Here is a 21900-nt window from a genome sequence, read left to right on the forward strand (position 1 = left end):
CTTGGGCTCAAGGGCCACCCTCCCTTTGTGTCCCGCCCACACCCAATTAGGAAAGGTGAAAATGAGATTTGCGAAGTTAAAAAAAAGTCACTGAGTGCCACCCCCTCCATTAAGATAAGGACCCCTAAGCACCCCTCCCCTTCGAATTGGACCCCCGTTATGCCACTGGGGCTGCAGACTATAATGTTTTAACAGAGGCGTAGCATGCAAGGTCGTTCTTATTGGTACCTGCATCTTCTAATGGTGGCGCTGTTCAAACCGGACGATCATGCACTTTATAGTTTGGAGGGCTGAGATGACAAGCGTTTTGAGACGATTAGCTCCTAAAGCCGGTAGGCCTAATGACACTAATTTGTGGGGGGACTGGTTTCTCACAAGTCAGTAGCGCTACTTCTTCACCCAATCTAGAGGCTGTTATATTTTCATTTTAGTCAGCCCAGAAAAGTGTTGTTTTTCATTCTACATTAGCGCACCTGCTGTACATGTTCACTTGTCATCGTTCGGCAAGACCCTAATCCCTCATTCCAAGACACTGTTATTTCTGAAACACTCCACTCTCACACAGATTGCTTTGCTACTTAATTTAATGAAGTCGTTCAGTAAATGTGTAATTTGAAAAGTTGAAATAAAAGTGAAGCAATGAAAGAATTACGGTAGTAAGATACGAGTCTACATTGATGTATCTGTCTGTAAATAGAAATCGTTGCACAGTGTCTTAAGATTTTACTTTTAAAGATCAACTTTGTGGAGTAAAACCCGATCTATTCTAGGTCTTTAAAGCAAAAATAGATTACATTGAAAGTTTTGTTGAAGTATAACAAGTTCGTGATCGTATAAGTAAGCGACTGTATCACAGCTGATTTTGTAATAGTATCTTGCTAAAAGTGACTAATCGACAGATTCATTACAAAAGGTCTACCTTCAGGTACCTAGATCGGGCCGAAGTTTGTTATAACGCCGAAACTGTACCAACCGATATGCGTACTTTATGACGAAGGTCTACTTAAGCCAAACTGAATTGTAATATTTGCAGCTAGGGCTCTGCCACTTTCTTCCTTTCGTGTATTGGAAAAAATGCTTATGAATAACTTTATGTAAAACCGCAGTTGCAGCGGGTCGTCGAACTAGCTTTTGCTACTAAAGTTTCTTAAAATGGTTCGAACAGTCTTCAAACTGAAGTTGATTTCACAGAGTAATTACGACTCTCTTATATTGAAATATATACGTGAACAAATTAAACAATAAGTAAAAATTAAAAGCCGTCTGTCCTCGTGGAGAAATTGCAGTGTGGTTTTAACGCTTTTCTAAAAAGTCTTCATAGCAGTTTCATAGTATTTGAGGAATATTATTTGTAAAAGGCACTTACAAAATGGAGGTACGTGCTCGAACCAGCAAGCAACGTCCCTCCTTCTTATTCTGCCATTACGTTTACGTCATGCGTTTAATACTCAGGAACTTGTCTGTTATTTTTGCCGCTGTTTTTTCCCTTCAAAATCTACCATCATGTTTTGCAGTGTTTGAATATATAGTTAAATTTGAATCAAATATTGAGTATCAGAAACAATTTGTCACACACGCTGGACAAACGGCTTAAAAATAATCACCCCAGAATACCACCTTTAAACCTGAGGAGAAAAACAGCAAAATTACTTCAAGACGAAAGAAAAAATCAAATCAAGATAAATGGAACAACTTCGCTACTAATTCTACGTTAACTAAGCCGGGCACCATGCCCGTTCAGGTCGTGTATCTTGCCGTGTTCTCTAGCAATATTCCACGATTTCCTCCCAGTAGCATCCCTCGTGGCAACATTACTCATGGATGTTGTTGGCCTTTACGCCTTGCCAGCGGGACGTGGCCTGAAGGAAGTGGCATCATCCTCAGCCTGAAACTCATCTGTAAAAAATACAATATCAATTTTGTTTCAATCGTAGATTCTTAGGAACAATGTACACGTACTTTTTGACTGGACTCAGAACCAAACTTGTGATTTACTCATGTACTCTGACTCATAATGGACTTGACTATACAACACATCTTTCGAAAGAAGGATCTAGACATAAGCTCGGCCTATCATTCGAACAAAATACCTGATTTGTGTTCATCTCGCTTGTGGTAGGGGTGTATGTGGACGTGCGGCAAGCCCCACTGGATGCGGTTCTTCCTGTATACGAAACACAATCGGAGGTCTCAGTTACTAGCATGGACATAGGACCTATCTACACCTACTGATGAAGGCATTTGGCTAAAAATAAAATGGGTCAGCGGAAAGGCCTTTAAAAAACTTCAAACATCTAATTCTCCGTTAATATAAAAAATGCGGATTGAAAATCACTTGGATTCAACAAATCGCATGTTTTCCCCGTTTAACAAAGTATAACATGTTAACTTTTTAAAGGGACATTGCGCCCAAGAGGGCTACAAAACGTGTTTAAACGAAATTATGTTAATTGGAAAGAGCATTTAGCAATAGGGTATAAACGTCCACACAAACATTCCATAAAAATTGACGTTTTTGTGTTCATCTTTCGAGACCATGCGAGAATGAATTTTGAGGGTCAACCGTTCTCAAAAACGAGCTGTCGGGTGCTAGCCGTGATTCCTGCCGCACATGTTCCACCGGTACATCGCTTTCTGCGGACGTGCGAAAAACAACATTTGTGTATTGGTGCACGTACGTGAATACATTGAAGGACACGGCTAGAAAATACGTAAGTAATGCCCCTTTAAGTAGGCTAACGAGCTATTTAATTTATGCTCAATGGGCAAGTGACAGCGGAAACTATGTGCTGAGCATAATCGTGGTAAGCAGAGAAAATGCGTGCTTAGCAATACCAGGTAGCCAACCAAAATGCCATGGGATTAATACTGCTTGTGACTGATTGTCAACCGTTTTCTGCTTAGGAAGTAATTTTGCTAAGCATTATCTTCCGCTCAGCAGATCATAAAGGATGGATTTTTTTTTAATGTACAATAATTATAATGAAATTATCTTACAGGCCTGGTGGGAATGCGTCCATGGTCTCTCCGTATTCCTTGCTGTCAATCGCTTCCATTAAAGCTTCCAATGACTTGGCGTCATCTGAATGTCAGAATGCAAACATCGAGAAAAAAATTGTCACAAATACAAAGGATGTTACACTATATGAACCATGACAAACTTCGTATAGCGCCTTTACATACACGGACTACATCATGTCAGTATGATAAGGGCCTTGAAACGAATTTAAAAATGACAGATATATGCAAGTATTCTTTCCTCTAAATTGTTGGAAAATGGGGAAATACTTTGCAGTTTTTGTTTTTGTTTGTTTTGAAAGTAATCTGTAATGTTTCAATCGTTCTTATGAACAATTATTTAGGTACATTTACTTTGTGACTGGACTCCGAACCAAACTTGTGATTTACTCATGTACTCTGACTCGTAATGGACTCGACTAGAAACAACACTGGTTTCGAAATAAGGATCTAGACATAAACATGGTCTATCATTAAAACAAATTACCTGATTTCACGTTGCTTTCATCTCGTTTGTGAGGCAGGTGTAAGTGGACGTGGCCCCAGGCGATGTGGGGCAGGTGTACGTGGACGTGCGGAAAGCCCCATTGGATGCGGTTCTTCCTGTATACGAAACACATGTGGAGGTCTCAGTTAATAGCAGTTATGGACATGACTGTGGGACTAATCTAGGCCTACCGATGAAGGAATTTGGCTCCGCGAGAAGGCCTTTACATAAGATTGAAAATCATTCGGATTCAAAAAGTGGCATGCTTCTCCCTTGCCAAAGTATCAGCAAAATCTTAACTTTTTAAAGGCATATTACGCCCAATTGGGCTACAAAACGTGCTTTAAACGAAATGGAGCATTTAGCATTAGGATATAATACGTCCACACAAACATCTTGTAAAAACTGGGCGTATTCTGGGGTTCTTGCGAGACCCATGCGAGAATGAATTTTGGGGGTCAACATTTTGACTCTCAAAAACGAGCGGTGGTGCTAGTCTTGATACCTGCCGCACATGCTCCACCGTTTCATGGCATTCGACGGACGTGCGAAAAACAACATTTGTGTGTTGGTGCTGTGTGTATTACGTAACGCACGTACGTGTACCTTACACTGAAGGACACGGCTGGAAATACGTAAGTAATGCCCCTTTAAGTTAGCTAGCTAGCTATTTGATTTTACGCTCAATGGGCAAGTGATAGCGGAAACTATGTGCTGAGCATAATCGTGGTAAGCAGAGAAACTACTTGCTTAGCAAAATTAGGTATTAAGCAACCAAAATGCCATTGGATTTAAACTGCTTGTGACTGGTTGCCAACTGTTTTCTGCTAAGTAAGTAAAGGCATTATTTTCCGCTCAGCAGATAATAAAGCTGATGATTTTAAATATATATCTATACCAATGATGAAATTAACGTACAGGGTCGCTCCGTTTTCATTGCTGTTAATCGCTTGCATTAAGGCTTCCAATTCCTTGCTGTCATCTGTATGTCAGAATGCAAACATCGAAAAAAGAAAAAAATGTCACAACTGCAAAAGGATGTTACCATGGGCGTCACGAAGGGGGCAAGGGGGCGCTTTCCACCCCTGGAAAAAAAGTGACACTGTTTATTTCAGTCCTTGCTATTTACATTTGCTGCATGTTGAACGTCAGAAGTGTCTCCAATTCCTAATTATAAGATAAGAGAGGCACATATACGATGCATACTCATCTCCCTCCCACCGATTCGATGCTGCAAATTTCGGCCGGCGGTGCCTGTGTTACAGCATCAACATTGAAAGGGGCGGTTCATTGATAAATGCATCTGTGTCTACGAAGTACGAACGTCAGTACATAAAATGTTAGCAGGTATCAAAACGTTGTTTCAAAATTCAAAGGATCCGATGATCGTAATGATGGTGATGGATAGGTCCATGATGTGTTCAACCTATCGCGCGCTATAACCAATCAGATAGCGATGACTGATCATGGGTACTGTTAATATTTTATTACAGACTTCCTATTGAGTCGGTCAGTCAGTCAGTTAATTAGTCAGTCAGTCAGGTTCATACAGAGAAGACTCTAGGCTGGCCCCGGACAAAAAAAATCAATGCAATGTGAGAACTCAGAAACAGACACTGAAAATGATATAACCAACCTGCCAGAGCAATTGCAGCACAGGCTCCCAGCATAAGAAATATGAGGAGATTCATGATGATGACGACGAGGTAGCAAAAGCTTTGCAGAACTCCGAATCAACTGTAGCAATAACGGTGGTAGTGATGTAGCCTTGTGGTAGCGAACTAGGGCTAACTATCGGCCTTATATAGATTTCAGCCCCACAGGGAATCTGCAACCAAAAGGAAAAAAGTACTTGAGATTGTTTGCCGATCGGAAACATGTTTGTAGAGGTGATTGCAATTTCCCCTCAGAGCGGCAAAGGGAGTTTGCCTATATTAGCCAACATGTTTGCTTTTGTCGAAATTAAAAAAGTTTCAGTCTGAGATGAGACATAACACTGGTAATTATTTTTCTTCATTTCCGTCGTTTACCTATTTATCTTGCTTGTTTGTTCTAACGTAGATCAAAATTGATATCATCAAACAACTCGATCCATCAAACTCACAAAGTATATGTACTTCTTACCTTAATAATCAGAATTCTTCTAAACACATAATTAATATTTATGTGGACACACTACTCCAACAAAAGTTTCTAGACTAAGTGTTGTCCGATTGTAATTGCATAGATTGTGCTGGTATTCTGGACTAGCATTTTGTCTACGTTTGTAGCTTGATCATCTATATTTTGGTCCTGCACTTCTCCTTAAATTTCCTTTTCAACCTAACCATACCCTATCCCCTCCCTTCCTGGCCTCTTCATTTCATTTACCCCGTTTTTTCCCTCAAACTAATTGTTTTATTCTCATATTTCTTGGTCTATAAGAGTTCTTGAAGTGCTACATTCCGCCAACCGATTGTTCCCCGTCACCCCAACCCCACGGAGTCTATAGTCTATAGTGTATAGCACCAGACTACAATGGGGGGGGGGGCAATAGAAGCAAGGAATTATTATATACTCTGATGAAATCCAAAATCTAAGGGGAAATTAAAGGAAGATCCCAATAACTAAATGGCGATTAAATACATCTTCTCAGGTCTTATTCCTAAAAACGACTTCCCTTCTAAGTTGCTTATTTCCGAACTTTTTTGTTGTACACCATTCTGCGGTTTGATACATTTTCTCATTCATACGTACGACTACAGTCTTCTAAGTTGTTGTAGAGGCTTATTTCCGGACCAATTAATGACAATGGCTACGTGCGCGTGTACACAGGCTTTTTTTTAAGTTACTTACTTTCCCCTTAGATTTAGGATATCGTCGGATTATATTTTGACTGCCCCCCAAAAATATTTCCTTGTCCCCAATTGACCCTCCCCCATTTTGTGAGTCTGGTGTTGCCACTGATTGGACTATAGACTCTGTGGCGGGGGGGGGTGATAGGGAACAATCGGATGGCGGAATGTACATTACATTTACATTTGCATTACTCTTACATTTGGATAAGGAATTGCGAGAATATAAGACAATTAGTTTGAGGACAAAACGGGGTAAAGGGGAACCTAAAGATGTGATGACAATGGGCTGAATATTTGGGTCATGGTGCAGTGGTGATGAAATATTAAAAAGTGAAAGGAAGAGGTGAGGAAGGGTGGAGTAGGGCATGGTTGGGTTAACAAGGAAAAATTAAGGACAAGAGCAGTACCAGGAATGGAGGATGTAGGTTAAAAACAAAAGCCAGGGCTACTCCAAAATACCAGCACATTCTATCCAATTACAATTTGACGGCTCTACAAACGTTTCTTGAAGTAGTGTGTCCACATAACGTAAATATTAATCACGTGTTTAGAAAAATTCTGATTATTAAGGTAAGAAGTGCATTTACTTTGTGAGTTTAATGGATTGAGTTGTTTGATTATATCAATTTTGATCTACGTCAGAACAAACAAGGGTGATCGACGACGGAAATAAAGAAAAATAATTACCACTGTTATGTTTTATCTCAGACTAAAACTTATTTTTATTTTAAGTTGTTGTAGAGGCTTATTTCCGTACCAATTATGACAATGGCTACGTGCGCGTGTACACAGGCTTTTTTAAGCTACTTACTTTCCCCTTAGATTTAAGATATCGTTGGATTATATTTTGACTGCCCCCGAAAAATATTTCCTTGTCCCCAATTGACCCTCCTCCATTTTGTGAGTCTGGTGCTGCCACTGATTGGACTATTGACTCTGTGGCGGGGGGGGGGGGGGGGGGGTGATAGGGAACAATCGGATGGCGGAATGTACATTACATTTACATTGACATTACCCTTACATTTGGATGAGGAATTCTCGCAATTCCTTTTTTTAGTCGCCGTTTAGTTATTGGGCTCTTTCTTTAATTTCTCCTTAGATTTTGGATATCATCAGAGTATATAATAATTCCTTGCTTCTATTGCCCCCCCCCCCCATTTTAGTCTGGTGCCGCTACTAATTGGACTATAGACTCCGTTGGGTTTAGGGTGAAGGGGAACAATCGGTTGGCGGAATGTAGCACTTCAAGAACTCATATAAACCAAGAAATATGAGAATAAAACAATTAGATTGAGGGAAAAAACGGGGTAAATGAAATGAAGAGGCCAGGAAGGGAGGGATAAGGGTATGGTTAGGTTGACAAGGAAATTTAAGGACAAGTGCTGGACCAAAATATAGATGATAAAGGTACAAACTTAGATAAAATGCTAGTCCAGAATACCAGCACAATCTATGCAATTACAATCGGACAACACTTAATCTAGAAACTTTTGTTGGAGTAGTGTGTCCACAAAATGTAAATATTAATTATGTGTTTAGGAGAATTCTGATTATTAAGGTAAGAAGTACATATACTTTGTGAGTTTGATGGATCGAGTTGTTTGATGATATCAATTTTGATCTACGTTAGAACAAACAAGCAAGATGAATAGGTCAACGACGGAAATGAAGAAAAATAATTACCAGTGTTATGTTTCATCTCAGACTGAAACTTTTTTAATTGCGACAAAAGCAAACATGTTGGCTAAAATAGGCCAACTCCCTTTGCCGCTCTGAGGGGAAATTGCAATCGCCTCTACAAACATGTTTCCGATCGGCAAACAATTTCAAGTACTTTTGTTTCTTTTGGTTGCAGATTCCCTGTGGGGCTGAAATCTATATAAGGCCGATAGTTAGCCCTAGTTCGCTACCACTAGGCTACATCACTACCACCGTTATTGCTACAGTTGATTCGGAGTTCTGCAAAGCTTTTGCTACCTCGTCGTCATCATCATGAATCTCCTCATAGTTCTTATGCTGGGAGCCTGTGCTGCAGTTGCTCTGGCAGGTTGGTTATATCATTTTCAGTTTCTGTTTCTGAGTTCTCACATTGCATTGATTTTTTTTGTCCGGGGCCAGCCTAGAGTCTTCTCTGTATGAACCTGACTGACTGACTAATTAACTGACTGACTGACCGACTCAATAGGAAGTCTGTAATAAAATATTAACAGCACCCATGATCAGTCATCGCTATCTGATTGGTTATAGCGCGCGATAGGTTGAACACATCATGGACCAATTCCATCACCATCATTACGATCATCGAATCCTTTGAATTTTGAAACAACGTTTTGATACCTACTAACATTTTATGTACTTACGTTCGTACTTCGTAGACACAGATGCATTTATCAATGAACCGCCCCTTTCAATGTTGATGCTGTAACACAGGCACCGCCGGCCGAAATTTGCAGCATCGAATCGGTGGGAGGGAGATGGGTATGCATCGTATATGTGCCTCTCTTATCTTATAATTAGGAATTGGAGACACTTCTGACGTTCAACATGCAGCAAATGTAAATAGCAAGGACTGAAATAAACAGTGTCACTTTTTTCCAGGGGTGGAAAGCGCCCCCTTGCCCCCTTCGTGACGCCCATGGTAACATCCTTTTGTAGTTGTGACATTTTTTCTTGTTTCGATGTTTGCATTCTGACCTACAGATGACAGCAAGGAATTGGAAGCCTTAATGCAAGCGATTAACAGCAATGAATACGGAGCGACCCTGTAAGTTAATTTCATCATTGGTATAGATGTATATTTAAAATCATAAGCTTTATTATCTGCTGAGCGGAAAATAATGCCTTTACTTACTTAGCAGAAAACAGTTGGCAACCAGTCACAAGCAGTATAAATCCAATGGCATTTTGGTTGGTTAATACCTAATTTGGCTAAGCAAGTAGTTTCTCTGCTTACCACGATTATGCTCAGCACATAGTTTCCGCTATCACTTGCCCATTGAGCGTAAAATCAAATAGCTAGCTAGCTAACTTAAAGGGGCATTACTTACGTATTTCCAGCCGTGTCCTTCACTGTAAGGTACACGTACGTGCGACACGTAATACACACAGCACCGACACACAAATGTTGTTTTTCGCACGTCCGTCGAATGCCATGAAACTGTGGAGCATGTGCGGCAGGTATCAATACTAGCACCACCGCTCGTTTTTGAGAGTCAAAATGTTGACCCCCAAAATTCATTCTCGCATGGGTCTCGCAAGATTACCAGAATACGCCCAGTTTTTACAAGATGTTTGTGTGGACATATATATCCTAATGCTAAATGCTCCATTTCGTTCAAAGCACGTTTTGTAGCCCAATTGGGCGTAATATCCCTTTTAAAAGTTAAGATTAAGGCCTTCTTGCGGAGCCAAATCCTTCATTGGTAGGCCCAGATTAGTCCCACCTGTCCATGCTATTAACTGAGACCTCCACATGTGTTTCGTATACAGGAAGAACCGCGTCCAATGGGGCTTTCCGCACGTCCACGTACACCCGCCCCACATCGCCTGGGGTTTACCCCACGTCCACTTACACCTGCCTCACAAACGAGATGAAAGCAACGTGAAATCAGGTGATTTGTTTTAATGATAGACCTTGTTTATGTCTAGACCCTTATTTCGAAACCAGTGTTGTTTCTAGTCGAGTCCATTACGATTCAGAGTACATGAGTAAATCACAAGTTTGGTTTGGAGTCCAGTCACAAAGTAAATGTACATAAATAATTGTTCATAAGAACGATTGAAACATTACAGATTACTTTCAAAACAAACAAAAACAAAAACTGCAAAGTATTTCCTCTTTTGCCTACAATTAAGAGGAAAGAATACTTGCATATATCTGTCATTTATAAATTCGTTTCAAGGCCCTTATTATACTGACATGATGTAGTCCGTGTATGTAAAGGCGCTATACGAAGTTTGTCAAACGTCCCGTGGTAACGAAGTGAAAATATTGAGAATGGACTTTTGGTATTTAAAAGCTTATTATGAGCAAACTAACATGCAAAGGATGATTAGTATTTGTGACCATTTTTTCTCGATGTTTGCATTTTGACATTTAGATGACGCCAAGTCATTGGAAGCTTTAATGGAAGCGATTGACAGCAAGGAATACGGAGAGACCATGGACGCATTCCCACCAGGCCTGTAAGATAATTTCATTATATTTTTTTACATTAAAAAAATCCTAATCTTTATGATCTGCTGAGCGGAAGATAATGCTTAGCAAATTTACTTCCTCAGCAGAAAACGGTTGACAACCAGTCACAAGCAGTATAAATCCCATGGCATTTTGGTTGGTTACCTGATATTGCTAAGCACGCATTTTCTCTGCTCACCACGATTATGCTCAGCACATAGTTTCCACTATCACTTGCCCATTGAGCGTAAAATCAAATAGCTAGCTGGCTAACTGAAAGGGGCATTACTTCCGTATTTTCTAGCCGTGTCCTTCAATGTAAGGTACACGTACGTGCACCAATACACAAATGTTGGTTTTCGCACGTCCGCAGAAAGCGATGTACCGGTGGAACATGTGCGGCAGGAATCACGACTAGCACCCGACAGCTCGTTTTTTGAGCGTCAAAACGTTGACCCTCAAAATGCATTCTCGCATGGTCTCGAAAGATGAACACAAAAACGTCAAGTTTTTATGGAATGTTTTTGTGGACGTTTATACCCTATTGCTAAATGCTCTTTCCAATTAACATCATTTCGTTTAAGCACGTTTTGTAGCCCTCTTGGGCGCAACGTCCCTTTAAAAAGTTAACATGTTATACTTTGGTAAACGGGGAAAAACATGCGATTTGTTGAATCCAAGTGATTTTCAATCCGCATGTTATATTTAAACGGAGAATTAGATGTTTGAAGTTTTTTAAAGGCCTTTCCGCTGACCCATTTTATTTTTAGCCAAATGCCTTCATCAGTAGGTGTAGATAGGTCCTATGTCCATGCTAGTAACTGAGACCTCCGATTGTGTTTCGTATACAGGAAGAACCGCATCCAATGGGGCTTGCCGCACATCCACATACACCCCTACCACAAGCGAGATGAACACAAATCAGGTATTTTGTTCGAATGATAGGCCGAGTTTATGTCTAGATCCTTCTTTCGAAAGATGTGTTGTATAGTCAAGTCCTTTACGGGTCAGAGTACATGAGTAAATCACAAGTTTGGTTCTGAGTCCAGTCAAAAAGTACGTGTACATTGTTCCTAAGAATCTACGATTGAAACAAAATTTATATTGTATTTTTTACAGATGAGTTTCAGGCTGAGGATGATGTCACTTCCTTCAGGCCACGTCCCGCTGGCAAGGCGTAAGGGCCAACAACATCCATGAGTAATGTTGCCACGAGGGATGCTACTGGGAGGAAATCGTGGAATATTGCTAGAGAACACGGCAAGATACACGGCCTGAACGGGCATGGTGCCCGGCTTAGTTAACGTAGAATTAGTAGCGAAGTCGTTCCTTTTATCTTGATTTGATTTATTCTTTTGTCTTGAAGTAATTTTGCTGTTTTTCTCCTCAGGTTTAAAGGTGGTATTTTGGGGTGATTATTTTTAAGCCGTTTGTCCAGCGTGTGTGACAAATTGTTTCTGATACTCAATATTTGATTCAAATTTAATACATATTCAAACATTACAAACCATGATGGTAGATTTTGAAGGGAAAAAAACAGCGGCAAAAATAACAGACGTGTTCCTGAGTATTAAACGCATGACGTAAACGTAATGGCAGAATAAGAAGGAGGGACGTTGCTTGCTGGTTCGAGCACGTACCTCCATTTTGTAAGTGCCTTTTACAAATAATATTCCTCAAATACTATGAAACTGCTATGAAGACTTTTGGGAAAAGCGTTAAAAACCACACTGCAATTTCTTCACGAGGACAGACGGCTTTTAATGTTTTCTTCTTGTTTAATTTGTTCACGTATATATTTCAATATAAGAGTGTCGTAATTACTCCGTGAAATCAACTAATCAGTTTGAAGACTGTTCGAACCATTTTAAGAATTTTTAGTAGCAAAAGCTAGTTCGACGACCCGCTGCAACTGCGGTTTTACATAAAGTTATTCATAAGCATTTTGTCCAATGCACGAAAGGAAGAAAATGGCAGAGCCCTAGCTGCAAATATTACAATTAATGTTGGCTTAAGTAGACCTTCGTCATAAAGTACGCATATCGGTTGGTAAAGTTTCGGCGTTAAACTTCGGTCCGAATAGTTACCGGCAGGTAGACCTTTTGTAATGAATCTGTCGATTAGTCACTTTTAGCAAGATACTATTACAAAATCAGCTGTGATACAGTCGCTTACTTATACGATCACGAACTTGTTACACTTCAACAAAACTTTTAATGTAATCTATTTTTGCTTTAAAGACCTAGAATAGATCGGGTTTTACTCTACAAAGTTGATCTTTAAAAGTAAAATCTTAAGACAATGTGCAATGATTTCTATTTACAGACAGATACATCAATGTAGACTTGTATCTTACTACCGTAATTCTTTCATTGCTTCAGGTTATCTCTAACTTTTATTTCAACTTTTCAAATTACACATTTACTGAACGACTTCATTAAATTAAGTAGCAAAGCAATCTGTGTGAGAGTGGAGTGTTTCAGAAATAACAGTGTCTTGGAATGAGGGATTAGGGTCTTGCCGAACGATGACAAGAACATGTACAGCAGGTGTGTTAATATAGTAATATAGAATGAAAACAACACTTTTCTGGTTTGACTAGAAGAAAATTTAACAGCCTCTAAATTTGGTGAAGAAGTAGCACTAACTTTTGAAAAACCAGACCAAATCCCCACCCTCCAAATCAGTGTCATTACCGCCTGACTGCGCTTGTCATCTCGGCCTTCCAAACTATCTAATTCGTGAAGTTTAAAAGAAATATTGAAGTCGAAATAAGATTTAAGAAACGGACAAGGAAAATGAGGGAGGATTGTGTTACCGAATACTTGAAAAACCAATTGTCCCACTGGTCTGGCCCATTATCCAACGAACGCTTACTTTACGGCAACTCTAATCAGAACGGGACATCTCTAAAGCACTATTGTCTGTGCGCTTCGGTGCTAACATTTCGCACAGTGCTTTCATCCAGCCCCAGTGGCTGTAACGGGGGTCAAAATTCGAAAATGCAAATCTCATGTTCGCCTTTCCTAATTGGGTGTGGGCGGGGCACAAGGGGAGGGGGGCCCTTGAGCCCAAGAACCCCTCGATATAGGCTAGCGCAAACTAATGGGAAATAGCTTCACACCCGAGAACAGAGATTGTATACATCCAATTATCACCAATAGAGGGCAGTGTTCAGGGACATGGAATAATGGGAAGCTTCACACCAGAGCACAGAGATTGTATGCATCCATTATCACCAGTCACCACTAGAGGGCAGTGTTTAGGGGTATGGATTGCTTTTTGAAGTTAATCGTTTTGCAGTGTAAGCCAAAAGACGAATGCGTGCACGTAATGACAATGCACTCACGAGGCTGGCCCATTCAACGGAGAAAGCATCCTGCACGCTGTTATACCAAGTTACTGCCCCCCTCCCTTCGTACGGCGACAGATTATCTAAGCAATACTTTCTGAAAATGGAATAATTATAATGACGTAATGAGTGCACATGCTACGCAGTAATCAGCTTCAATACAAGTGTTTAACAATAAAACCGCACGAAATGTTTGCTTGGTATCCCACATGAATTGCTGAAAGATTCTTACTAGGCCTTTATGGACAAGATTTGTCAAAGTAGTCAGAATCTTAAATCAGACTAATGTTTTTGTTGTAGTTAACTCGTTGTGTTTCTCTTTAATTAGGCCAACCTGCAATTATCAGCGCCTGTCAGTCGCCAGGGGCGTGTTCTCGACTCAAATTATACCAGCAAAATAATAAAAAGGACCACTTCAACAAATGGAATGTAAACGGTAGGGAAAACCTAATTGGCACTTCATGCCACTGCGAAGATCGTTCGCGTGACATCGTCAATTAAAGTTCACGCCCGTTTACGGTAGTTCATTGAATAGTTCATTGGACAATAGATTTGAGGACAAGTCACTAGACAGTCGTGTTTTTCCGTCGGTGCCCCGATATTTACTGGTACGACGCTGTGTATCGTATTTATTATCGTTTGCTGGCCTCGACATGTCTAGGTAATTGGTATCTCACCGCATTTTCACTAAACCGTCCCCGCATGTTATAGTGTCATGACCGCACGCTACACGTATAGGCCTACCCTGGGACTGTGCTGTATGCGGTAGGCGTTGCGTGGCGGGCAAAATAAACCCGGCTAATTCGGGCGATTCACAATGCAGTGCGCCACCAAGAGTTTGCCGCGGCGAGTCCATTTTTTAAGTTTACAGTCGACAAAATATGGCCTGTTTGAATGAGTGCCAGTAGACAACTTGAGCTACTTTGCCATAGATGGGGGCATAGCGTTCTGCCGCCTTACCAAAAACACCATATTGATTAACTGAAAAGAAAGGGGGAAAACAGATTTTCGAATCATACGCTTACAAAACAATTGACCGGAAAAACGAACAATTTCAAATGTCCATCTTCCACAATGCACGGAGAAAAATTAACTCTCTGTGGCAAACTCTTGGTGGCGCACTGCATTGTGAAACGCTTGAATTACCGACTTGATTTCAAGTCAAATTGGACAAAAGTGAAAGTACAACCACGGTACAGTGGTACAGAACAACTTGTTTTAGCAGAGGTACTTTTCTGTGTAGTTTGCTCAGTGCATGGCGGATCAGGAATTCCTCAGGGCAACGAGGCTTGAAGTAGGCCTAGTGAATCAAGATGTAGTGAGTGATGGAGTTTATTAAAGGAGTTTATTAAGTCAAATTTGGATTCTTTTTTTTACATTGTGTACAATGAAAAGACAGGGATGGGGGGCGCATCTGCATTTGTTGTTAATATGTTCCGGCTTATAAAAGTAACTTTACAAGCAAAGGGGTACCAGTGAGTCCTCAAGTCTAAAACAATAGTTGAATGTCGCCCAAGAGGTATAGTCTCGCAACCAAACGCTGAATGCGCTGCAGTATTCGAATGCGATTCCGGCATTGTCCAGGCCGACGTCATCCAAATTTAGCATAATTATTGGGCGTTTTTTATGTATAAAAAAAATCATTATCACAAATTACACTGGCGGAAATTAATCAAACGGAGGTCAACTCACAAGTGATAGAAAGAAACAGCAGTAAAAACAAATAAAAATCGATGGATTTTAATTTAGTTCCTGGCTTAGGGTATGGCGCCTAATTCATATTCAAGTGTTAATTTTATGCGCCCATTAAATTCCAAATTGTGACGGTCATTTCGTTCCAGAACTATAATCATTCAACCACGGTTGATTATCCGATCTTTACTACAATATGAAAACGGCCGTTTGTAAAGTAATTATCAAAACAAGTAATTCCACTTGGAGGACAAAAGTTGCGGGTGACTGTCTCCTCAACAACAGTTCAAAAGTTGGAATTTTTTTGTAATCTTCCTAATGATTGTCGTCGCGTGATGCACAACAGTCCTTCACATCGCCCACCCACGGGCAGCATGGGCTAGAAAAAGCATATAAGCACGCCGATTTCCCTGGTGTGCCAAACCGGAGCTGGCGTGACGTTGCTACTATCGGCCCTTGTTTGCGTGGTATAGTTTCTACCAAGAAGGTTAATAGTTGAGCTTCTCTCTGCCAATATCACCATGAAGTGCTTCATCCTGCTTCTTCTGATTGGGGCTTGTGCTGCAGCAGCTATCGAAGGTGAGTATTTTTATTATTTGACGCTAACACGACACGCACTCAGAAAAAAGGTAAATAATAAAAACGAATTGGTATGTAGAGGGTTGTTTCTTGATAATCAAAAGGCACCCAGGCGATGTCCATGGTGTTATTCGAAGCCAATTCGAAAAGGAAGAAAACCTTTTTTTTAACTAAATGATTGTAGTCACTCTCTATGACCATGATATCAGTGGCAATTCAGTTATTAGAGTTATATTGAATGGTATAGTTTAGGAGACACTTTGTAGTAAATTATTTTATTGGGTAAATACTGAGCATTAGGGAGATGATTTAGTGTTTTCCCATAATTTTAGGATGGGTAGTATCTTCAAATGTGGTTATGGGTGCCTTGTGCACAAGACTGCGGGAATGGTTCTCTGGCGTACCATTTTTGGTAAATTTATTATATGAACTATTTTGATCACCGTTCGGAGTTCGAACCTTGTCTGATGATTTATTATATGTGAACGGAGATTCACTATTTCATTCTTATACATATTCGTTCAGACTGTTAGCGTACCACAGAATCTCTTGCAAGGAGCAAGCTCGCGAAGAAACATGAACTTTTACGTTAGTTCTGACTCATTGGTCATAATAACCCCCCAAAAATGATTGTGTTCTTTTAAACATGCGTTCTCCGCGAAGCGTTCTAGTTTCAGCTCGACAAATAGATTCCTTTTTCAATTGCTATTTTCCTGGCAATATCAAAGTTGTTCACTTTTGAATGAGACATCGAACGAAAATATCCACCGACGTTTAGGCCAATAAAGGTTCCGGTTTCTGGTCGCCATAGCCATGCGCGTCGCCAAAATTAAAAAGTTGTTTTTTTAATGAAAGATGGTGTCTCAAAACACCAAAACTCACTGGTTTGACTGGAATCCTGCTGCTGCAAAATTTTAACGTGTTTTTAGATGGGGTTACGATCGAGTATAAGCTTTATGTGGCCCCTCTGGGCTCCTATACATGTTGCACTAAATTTAGTTGGGCACCATTTGCAGTTATCAGCCGACATTCGAAGAAAAAAAAGGTAAAAAAAAATATTTAAAAAAATCCGCGTCGCCGCACCACTTTTAGGCAAGCTCCAGATCAGAAACCGGAGACTTTTTGGGGGGCCTTAGTTGTTTCTTTACAAAATTCGAATTATTGGCTGCCAGACAATAACTTGGCTCTCGCTCGAAACGGATAGATTCAGACACCCTAATATGAATATCGTTTTCAATTGTGTCGTTTTGTCTGGTCTTGTTTTTTCTTTTTTCCCTTTTTGTCTCGTGTAATTTGGTTTTATTTGGTTTGTTTTGTTTTGTTTTGTATTGTTTTATCCTATCGTTTTACTCGTCTTGTCACATCCTTTCTTTTGTCTCATTTATATCTTGTCTTGTGTCTTGTGTTGCCATTTACATATCTCTCGTTTTGTTTTGTTCCGTCGTGATTCCCTGTGTCTTAATTTATTTTCACTTGTTATATATTTTTGTTATCCTTTAAAATTGTGTTTATAACTTCTTTTGTTTGTGCTTAAAGTTAGCTGGTTCATTTTAAACTTGTTTTCATTTTTTCTTGACTTTTTAATATGTTTTTTGATGTACATGTTTTCTTGTTATTCTCGTGTATGTGGTTATGTGTTTGATTTCTTTTCTGTTTTTATGTTTGTTATCTTTACTTTTATTTATTGTTGTCAGGGGTCTGGTTATACACATCATTGGATGACAGTTTTTTAACGTCTGTATATTTCCTAGACAGCTAGCCCCTGTGCAACCATTATTGTTTTTATATGTTTATGTCTAAATATTTAAAATAAATAAATAAATAAATACATTTAGTATAGTTTCTGTGGTTAATACAAAACATACATATTCAAAGTTCGTTAAAAAGAGGGTTTTTTGGAAAAAACTGTTTGAAAAAAAAAATATGAAACAGACTTTCATCTATTAAATGCGAAATTATGCGCCTGTAGCACTGCGCGAGAGAAAAATACTATCACACTAATCATTAAAAAGGCTCTTTTTCTTCCCATATTTCTTTGTCATTTTGTTTATGTTGCGCGCCTCCTGATACTAATTTCTGGATTCTTGGAAAGCATGTTCAAAACTTTAAAAAAGTCAGTGGTGCGTTTCTTTTTTCCTTGAGTGTACAAGGCGTTAGTTGCGTTGAGTGAAACTGGCTGCAGGTCTTTTTACTGAAAATATTCGCATCTAATCATCTTGTGTATGTGCAGACCATGTTACATTTGTTTACTAATTGGACGTTGTGGTCACGTGATGCTACAAATTGGATGTTGAGATCACGTGCTGCTTTCAGCAAACTGTTCTCTTCTGTACTTCAATATGAAAAAGTGGTGACACAACCGTAAATTCCTTTGAACATCGTCGCGCCAAAGTTGCTCAAACGTCTAGCTTCAAGATTGCTCAAACGTTGATATCAAAAACAAAGAAGTAAACAACAGCTAAGAAATCATTATTGGGAAAAGAAAACAACAAAAACAAAAATGTAAACACCATAAAAGTGTCAAAGCCAAATAAAAACAGTATCAAGTATTCCCTAATTTCCTACAGCTTAGAGGAAAGAACACTTGCATATATCTGTCATTTTCAAATTCGTTTAATGACCCTTATAGTAATACTGACATGATGTAGTCCATGTATGTGAGGGCACAATACGATAAAGCTTGTCAAACTTGCCGTGGTCACGAAGTGAAAATGTTGAGAATAGCCTGGTTATTAAAGGGTTAATTTGAGCAAAATAAACATGCAATTGATGATTAAACGTTGGGTTCCGTTAGCATGACGTCATAGGTCACATGGTCCATAGAGTGTAACATCCTTTCTTATTTGTGACCATTTTTATTTTTCCGATGTTTGCATTCTGACATTCAGATGAGACCAAGGCATTGGAGGCCTTAATGCAAGCGATTGACAGCAATGAGCTAGATGGAGTGATGGAGAACATGTAAGCTAATTTCATCAATATTTTTTTCTTTTAATCAAAACCTGCTGAGAGGAAAATAACGCTTAGCAAATTGTCTTACTAAGCAGAAAATAGCTGGCAACCAGTCACTGCAGTATAAATCCCATGGCATTTTGGTTGGTTACCTGATATTGCTGAGCACGTATTTTCTCTGCTGACCACGATTATGCTTAGCACATAGTTTCCGCTATCACTTGCCCACTAAGCATAAATTACATAGTTTTAAAGGGAGTATTACGGCCTGAAATCTTCTGGTTTGCCTTTAGTCCACACAATTTTCGTCTTGCGGAAACGGCTGTTTTGTTTTTGGTGGGTTTTTTTACTCACCCTGTATACTAGAACGCTGCGTTCATTTGAATGAACCAACACATGTTTTGTTCTCGTACTTCAACACAAGTTACTGATTGCGGATGCATCCATTTTCGCACCGAACGTTTTGGGGGCGCCCCTGAACTTATAAGGTGCTGGATTGCGCCAAGTTGCGAAGTAACTTTCGAGGGAATGAGTCTTGGATGGTTGTCATCCGTAGGACTTATGGATTGTCGCCCCTGCTGCAACATCTCTGGGATTGTTTTAAGATCTTCCCGCTGACCAAAACAACTTGTGTCTAGTAGGCCTAGATTAGTCCCACATGTCCGTAACTGCTATTAACTGAGACCTCCGAATGTGTTTCGTATAGGAGGAAGAACGGCGTCTCCACAGGATGGTGGGGGGCACACCACCACAACCAATGCGTCTGCCACCATTACGACAAACGAGATGAAGACAACTCAGGTATTTGTCTTAATGATAGGCATAGAAGAAAAAAATGCATAACATGTCTAGATCCATCTTTCGAAACCAATGTTGTAAAAAAAGAACGATATCCAAAACGTACAAGATCACCTATCACGTTTTTTTGGGGGGAAAAAGGCAACTGTTTCAGGGTTGCATTTATTTTAGGGTCACCCTTTATAGGCCCAGCCTACCTCTTAATCGTTTATTGTGGCTACGAAGTGTTGAGAATGGCCTTGGTACCTAAAGGATCAATAATAACAAGAGCAACATAACATACAAAAGATGATCATTAATGTTTGGGTTGACCGTTAGTATATGACGACACAGGTCACATAGTGCATAATTATAGTGTAATATCCTATTTTATTTGTGACCATTTGTTTCTTGGTGTTTGCATTCTGACATTCAGATGACGCTGAGCCCATGCCAGCTTCAATGAAGATCAAGTAAGCTAATTTCATCATTATTTTGTAATCAAAACGTTTATGATTTGATGAGCGGAAAATTGTGCTTACCAAATTTACTTACTAAGCAGAAAATAGCTGTCAACCAGTCACCATTATTAGCAGTATATATTGGTTGGTTACCTGATATTGCTTATTAAAAAACAACTGTTTTCTTTGCTTACCACGATTATGCTCAGCGCATATATTTCCGCTAACACTTCCCCATTAAGAAATTAGATAGCTCACTGGCTAAATTAAAGGGGCATTTCGGCCTGAAATCCACGGACATTTTTGGACCGTTCAAAAGGTCTGGTTAAAATAGACTAACCTAATGTTGCACACTGTTCCTGAGAAACACTGAACACCATGCGACACCACTGAACTTAAGCTGCTGGATTTCGCCAAGTTGCGAAGTAAATCTCAAGGAAATGAGTCTTGGGTGGTTGTCATCCATAGGACTTGTGGATTGTCGCCCAAAAGGCATTCCCTCTGACCAAAAAAAAATGCCTCTCGAAGGCCTAGATTGGCCCCACATAATGTCCGTGACTGCTTTTAACTGAGACTTCCCAATGTGTTTCGTACAAAGGAAGAGCCGCGTTTCCCGGGGATGGTGGGGACACGACCATCACTGCCACTGCGGCCACTAAGGAAATGAACACACATCAGGTAGGTTGTCAATATATGCCTAGAAGAAAAGGTACATAAATTGTCTAGACCCTTCTTTCGAAAGCAGTGTTGTAAGTCGAGTCCATAACGAGTCAGAGTACATAAGTCACAAGTTTGGTTCGGAGTCCAGTGTACATGTAGACAAATTGTTCCTGATAATCTACGATTGAATTTAAGTGTTGTCTTCTTCTTTTTTCTTACAGATGGCAAGCGTAACTATACCGACAATATCCATGAGTAATGTTGCCGCGAGGGATGCTACTGGGCGGAAATCGTGGAATATTGCTAGACATTTGTGTCCGGTTACGTTAATATAGATTAGTAGCGAAGTCGTTCCTTTTATTTTGATGTATTTTTTCGTCTTTCACTAATTTTACTTTTTTTTCTTTTGAAGTTTAATGGTGGTATGTTCTTATAGCCGAATGTTTAACGTGTATATCACACATTGTTTCTGATAATTTATTAGTTGATTCAAACAATATTCAAACAATATAGATGTTTTGAAATAAGAGAAAAACATCGGGGAAAAAAATCGGACAACTTCCTGAAGAACGCATGACGTAAATGTAATGGCAGAATAAGACGGAGGGACGTTGCTTGCTGGTTCGAGAACGCACCTCCATCTTGTAACTGCCTTTTTTTCAAATATTATTCCTCAAATGATATGAAACTGCTATGAAGACTTTTGGGAAAAGCGTTAAAAACAACACTGCAATTTCTCCACGGGGACAGACGGCTTTTTATTTGCTATTTTATCTATTTTATCGATTATATCCTCTATCTTTTAAAATAGGAAAGTCATAATTTCTCAGTGAAAATCAACTTCAGTTTGAAGGCTGTTCGAACCAATTTAAGAAACTATAGTCACGTATATAGCAAAAGCTAGTTTG

At 39.6% G+C, this 21900-nt stretch overlaps 2 protein-coding genes and 1 long non-coding RNA gene across 3 annotated transcripts; 2 read left to right on the top strand and 1 right to left on the bottom strand.

The window, feature by feature from the left end:
• Positions 1 to 562: 562 nt before the first annotated feature.
• Positions 563 to 5262, bottom strand: LOC119734159. Its single transcript, XM_038207503.1, has 6 exons — positions 5142 to 5262; positions 4424 to 4487; positions 3506 to 3621; positions 2998 to 3082; positions 2091 to 2164; positions 563 to 1896 (listed from the first exon to the last, which is right to left on the bottom strand). The coding sequence occupies exons 1-6, from the start codon at positions 5194 to 5196 to the stop codon at positions 1835 to 1837; spliced, it is 456 nt and encodes a 151-aa protein (XP_038063431.1). The 5' UTR covers positions 5197 to 5262; the 3' UTR covers positions 563 to 1834.
• A 2941-nt stretch (positions 5263 to 8203) lies between these two features.
• LOC119734160 lies at positions 8204 to 12977 on the top strand. The gene is made up of 6 exons (XM_038207504.1): positions 8204 to 8389; positions 9043 to 9106; positions 9832 to 9953; positions 10443 to 10527; positions 11371 to 11444; positions 11639 to 12977. Exons 1-6 carry the CDS (start codon positions 8335 to 8337, stop codon positions 11698 to 11700), a joined length of 462 nt encoding a protein of 153 aa, XP_038063432.1. The 5' UTR covers positions 8204 to 8334; the 3' UTR covers positions 11701 to 12977.
• A 6829-nt stretch (positions 12978 to 19806) lies between these two features.
• LOC119734349 lies at positions 19807 to 21267 on the top strand. The gene is made up of 4 exons (XR_005272061.1): positions 19807 to 19895; positions 20308 to 20344; positions 20931 to 21010; positions 21214 to 21267. It is a non-coding gene; the product is annotated as an uncharacterized LOC119734349 (long non-coding RNA).
• Positions 21268 to 21900: the final 633 nt, after the last annotated feature.

This window comes from Patiria miniata, unplaced genomic scaffold, assembly GCF_015706575.1.
Source record: "Patiria miniata isolate m_02_andy unplaced genomic scaffold, ASM1570657v1 HiC_scaffold_27, whole genome shotgun sequence".
NCBI classification, from domain to species: Eukaryota; Metazoa; Echinodermata; class Asteroidea; order Valvatida; family Asterinidae; genus Patiria; species Patiria miniata.

Bases quoted from the DNA above. Each gene is read 5' to 3' on its own strand.
- LOC119734159 (XM_038207503.1), bottom strand. From the start codon at position 5,196: ATGAATCTCCTCATATTTCTTATGCTGGGAGCCTGTGCTGCAATTGCT. The intron at 4,488-5,141 runs GTTGGTTATATC...TCTGACATACAG, and splicing joins TGCTGCAATTGCTCTGGCAG to ATGACAGCAAGGAATTGGAA. The intron at 3,622-4,423 runs GTACGTTAATTT...TTTCGTATACAG, and splicing joins AATGAAAACGGAGCGACCCT to GAAGAACCGCATCCAATGGG.
- LOC119734160 (XM_038207504.1), top strand. From the start codon at position 8,335: ATGAATCTCCTCATAGTTCTTATGCTGGGAGCCTGTGCTGCAGTTGCT. The intron at 9,107-9,831 runs GTAAGTTAATTT...TTTCGTATACAG, and splicing joins AATGAATACGGAGCGACCCT to GAAGAACCGCGTCCAATGGG. The intron at 10,528-11,370 runs GTAAGATAATTT...TTTCGTATACAG, and splicing joins GACGCATTCCCACCAGGCCT to GAAGAACCGCATCCAATGGG.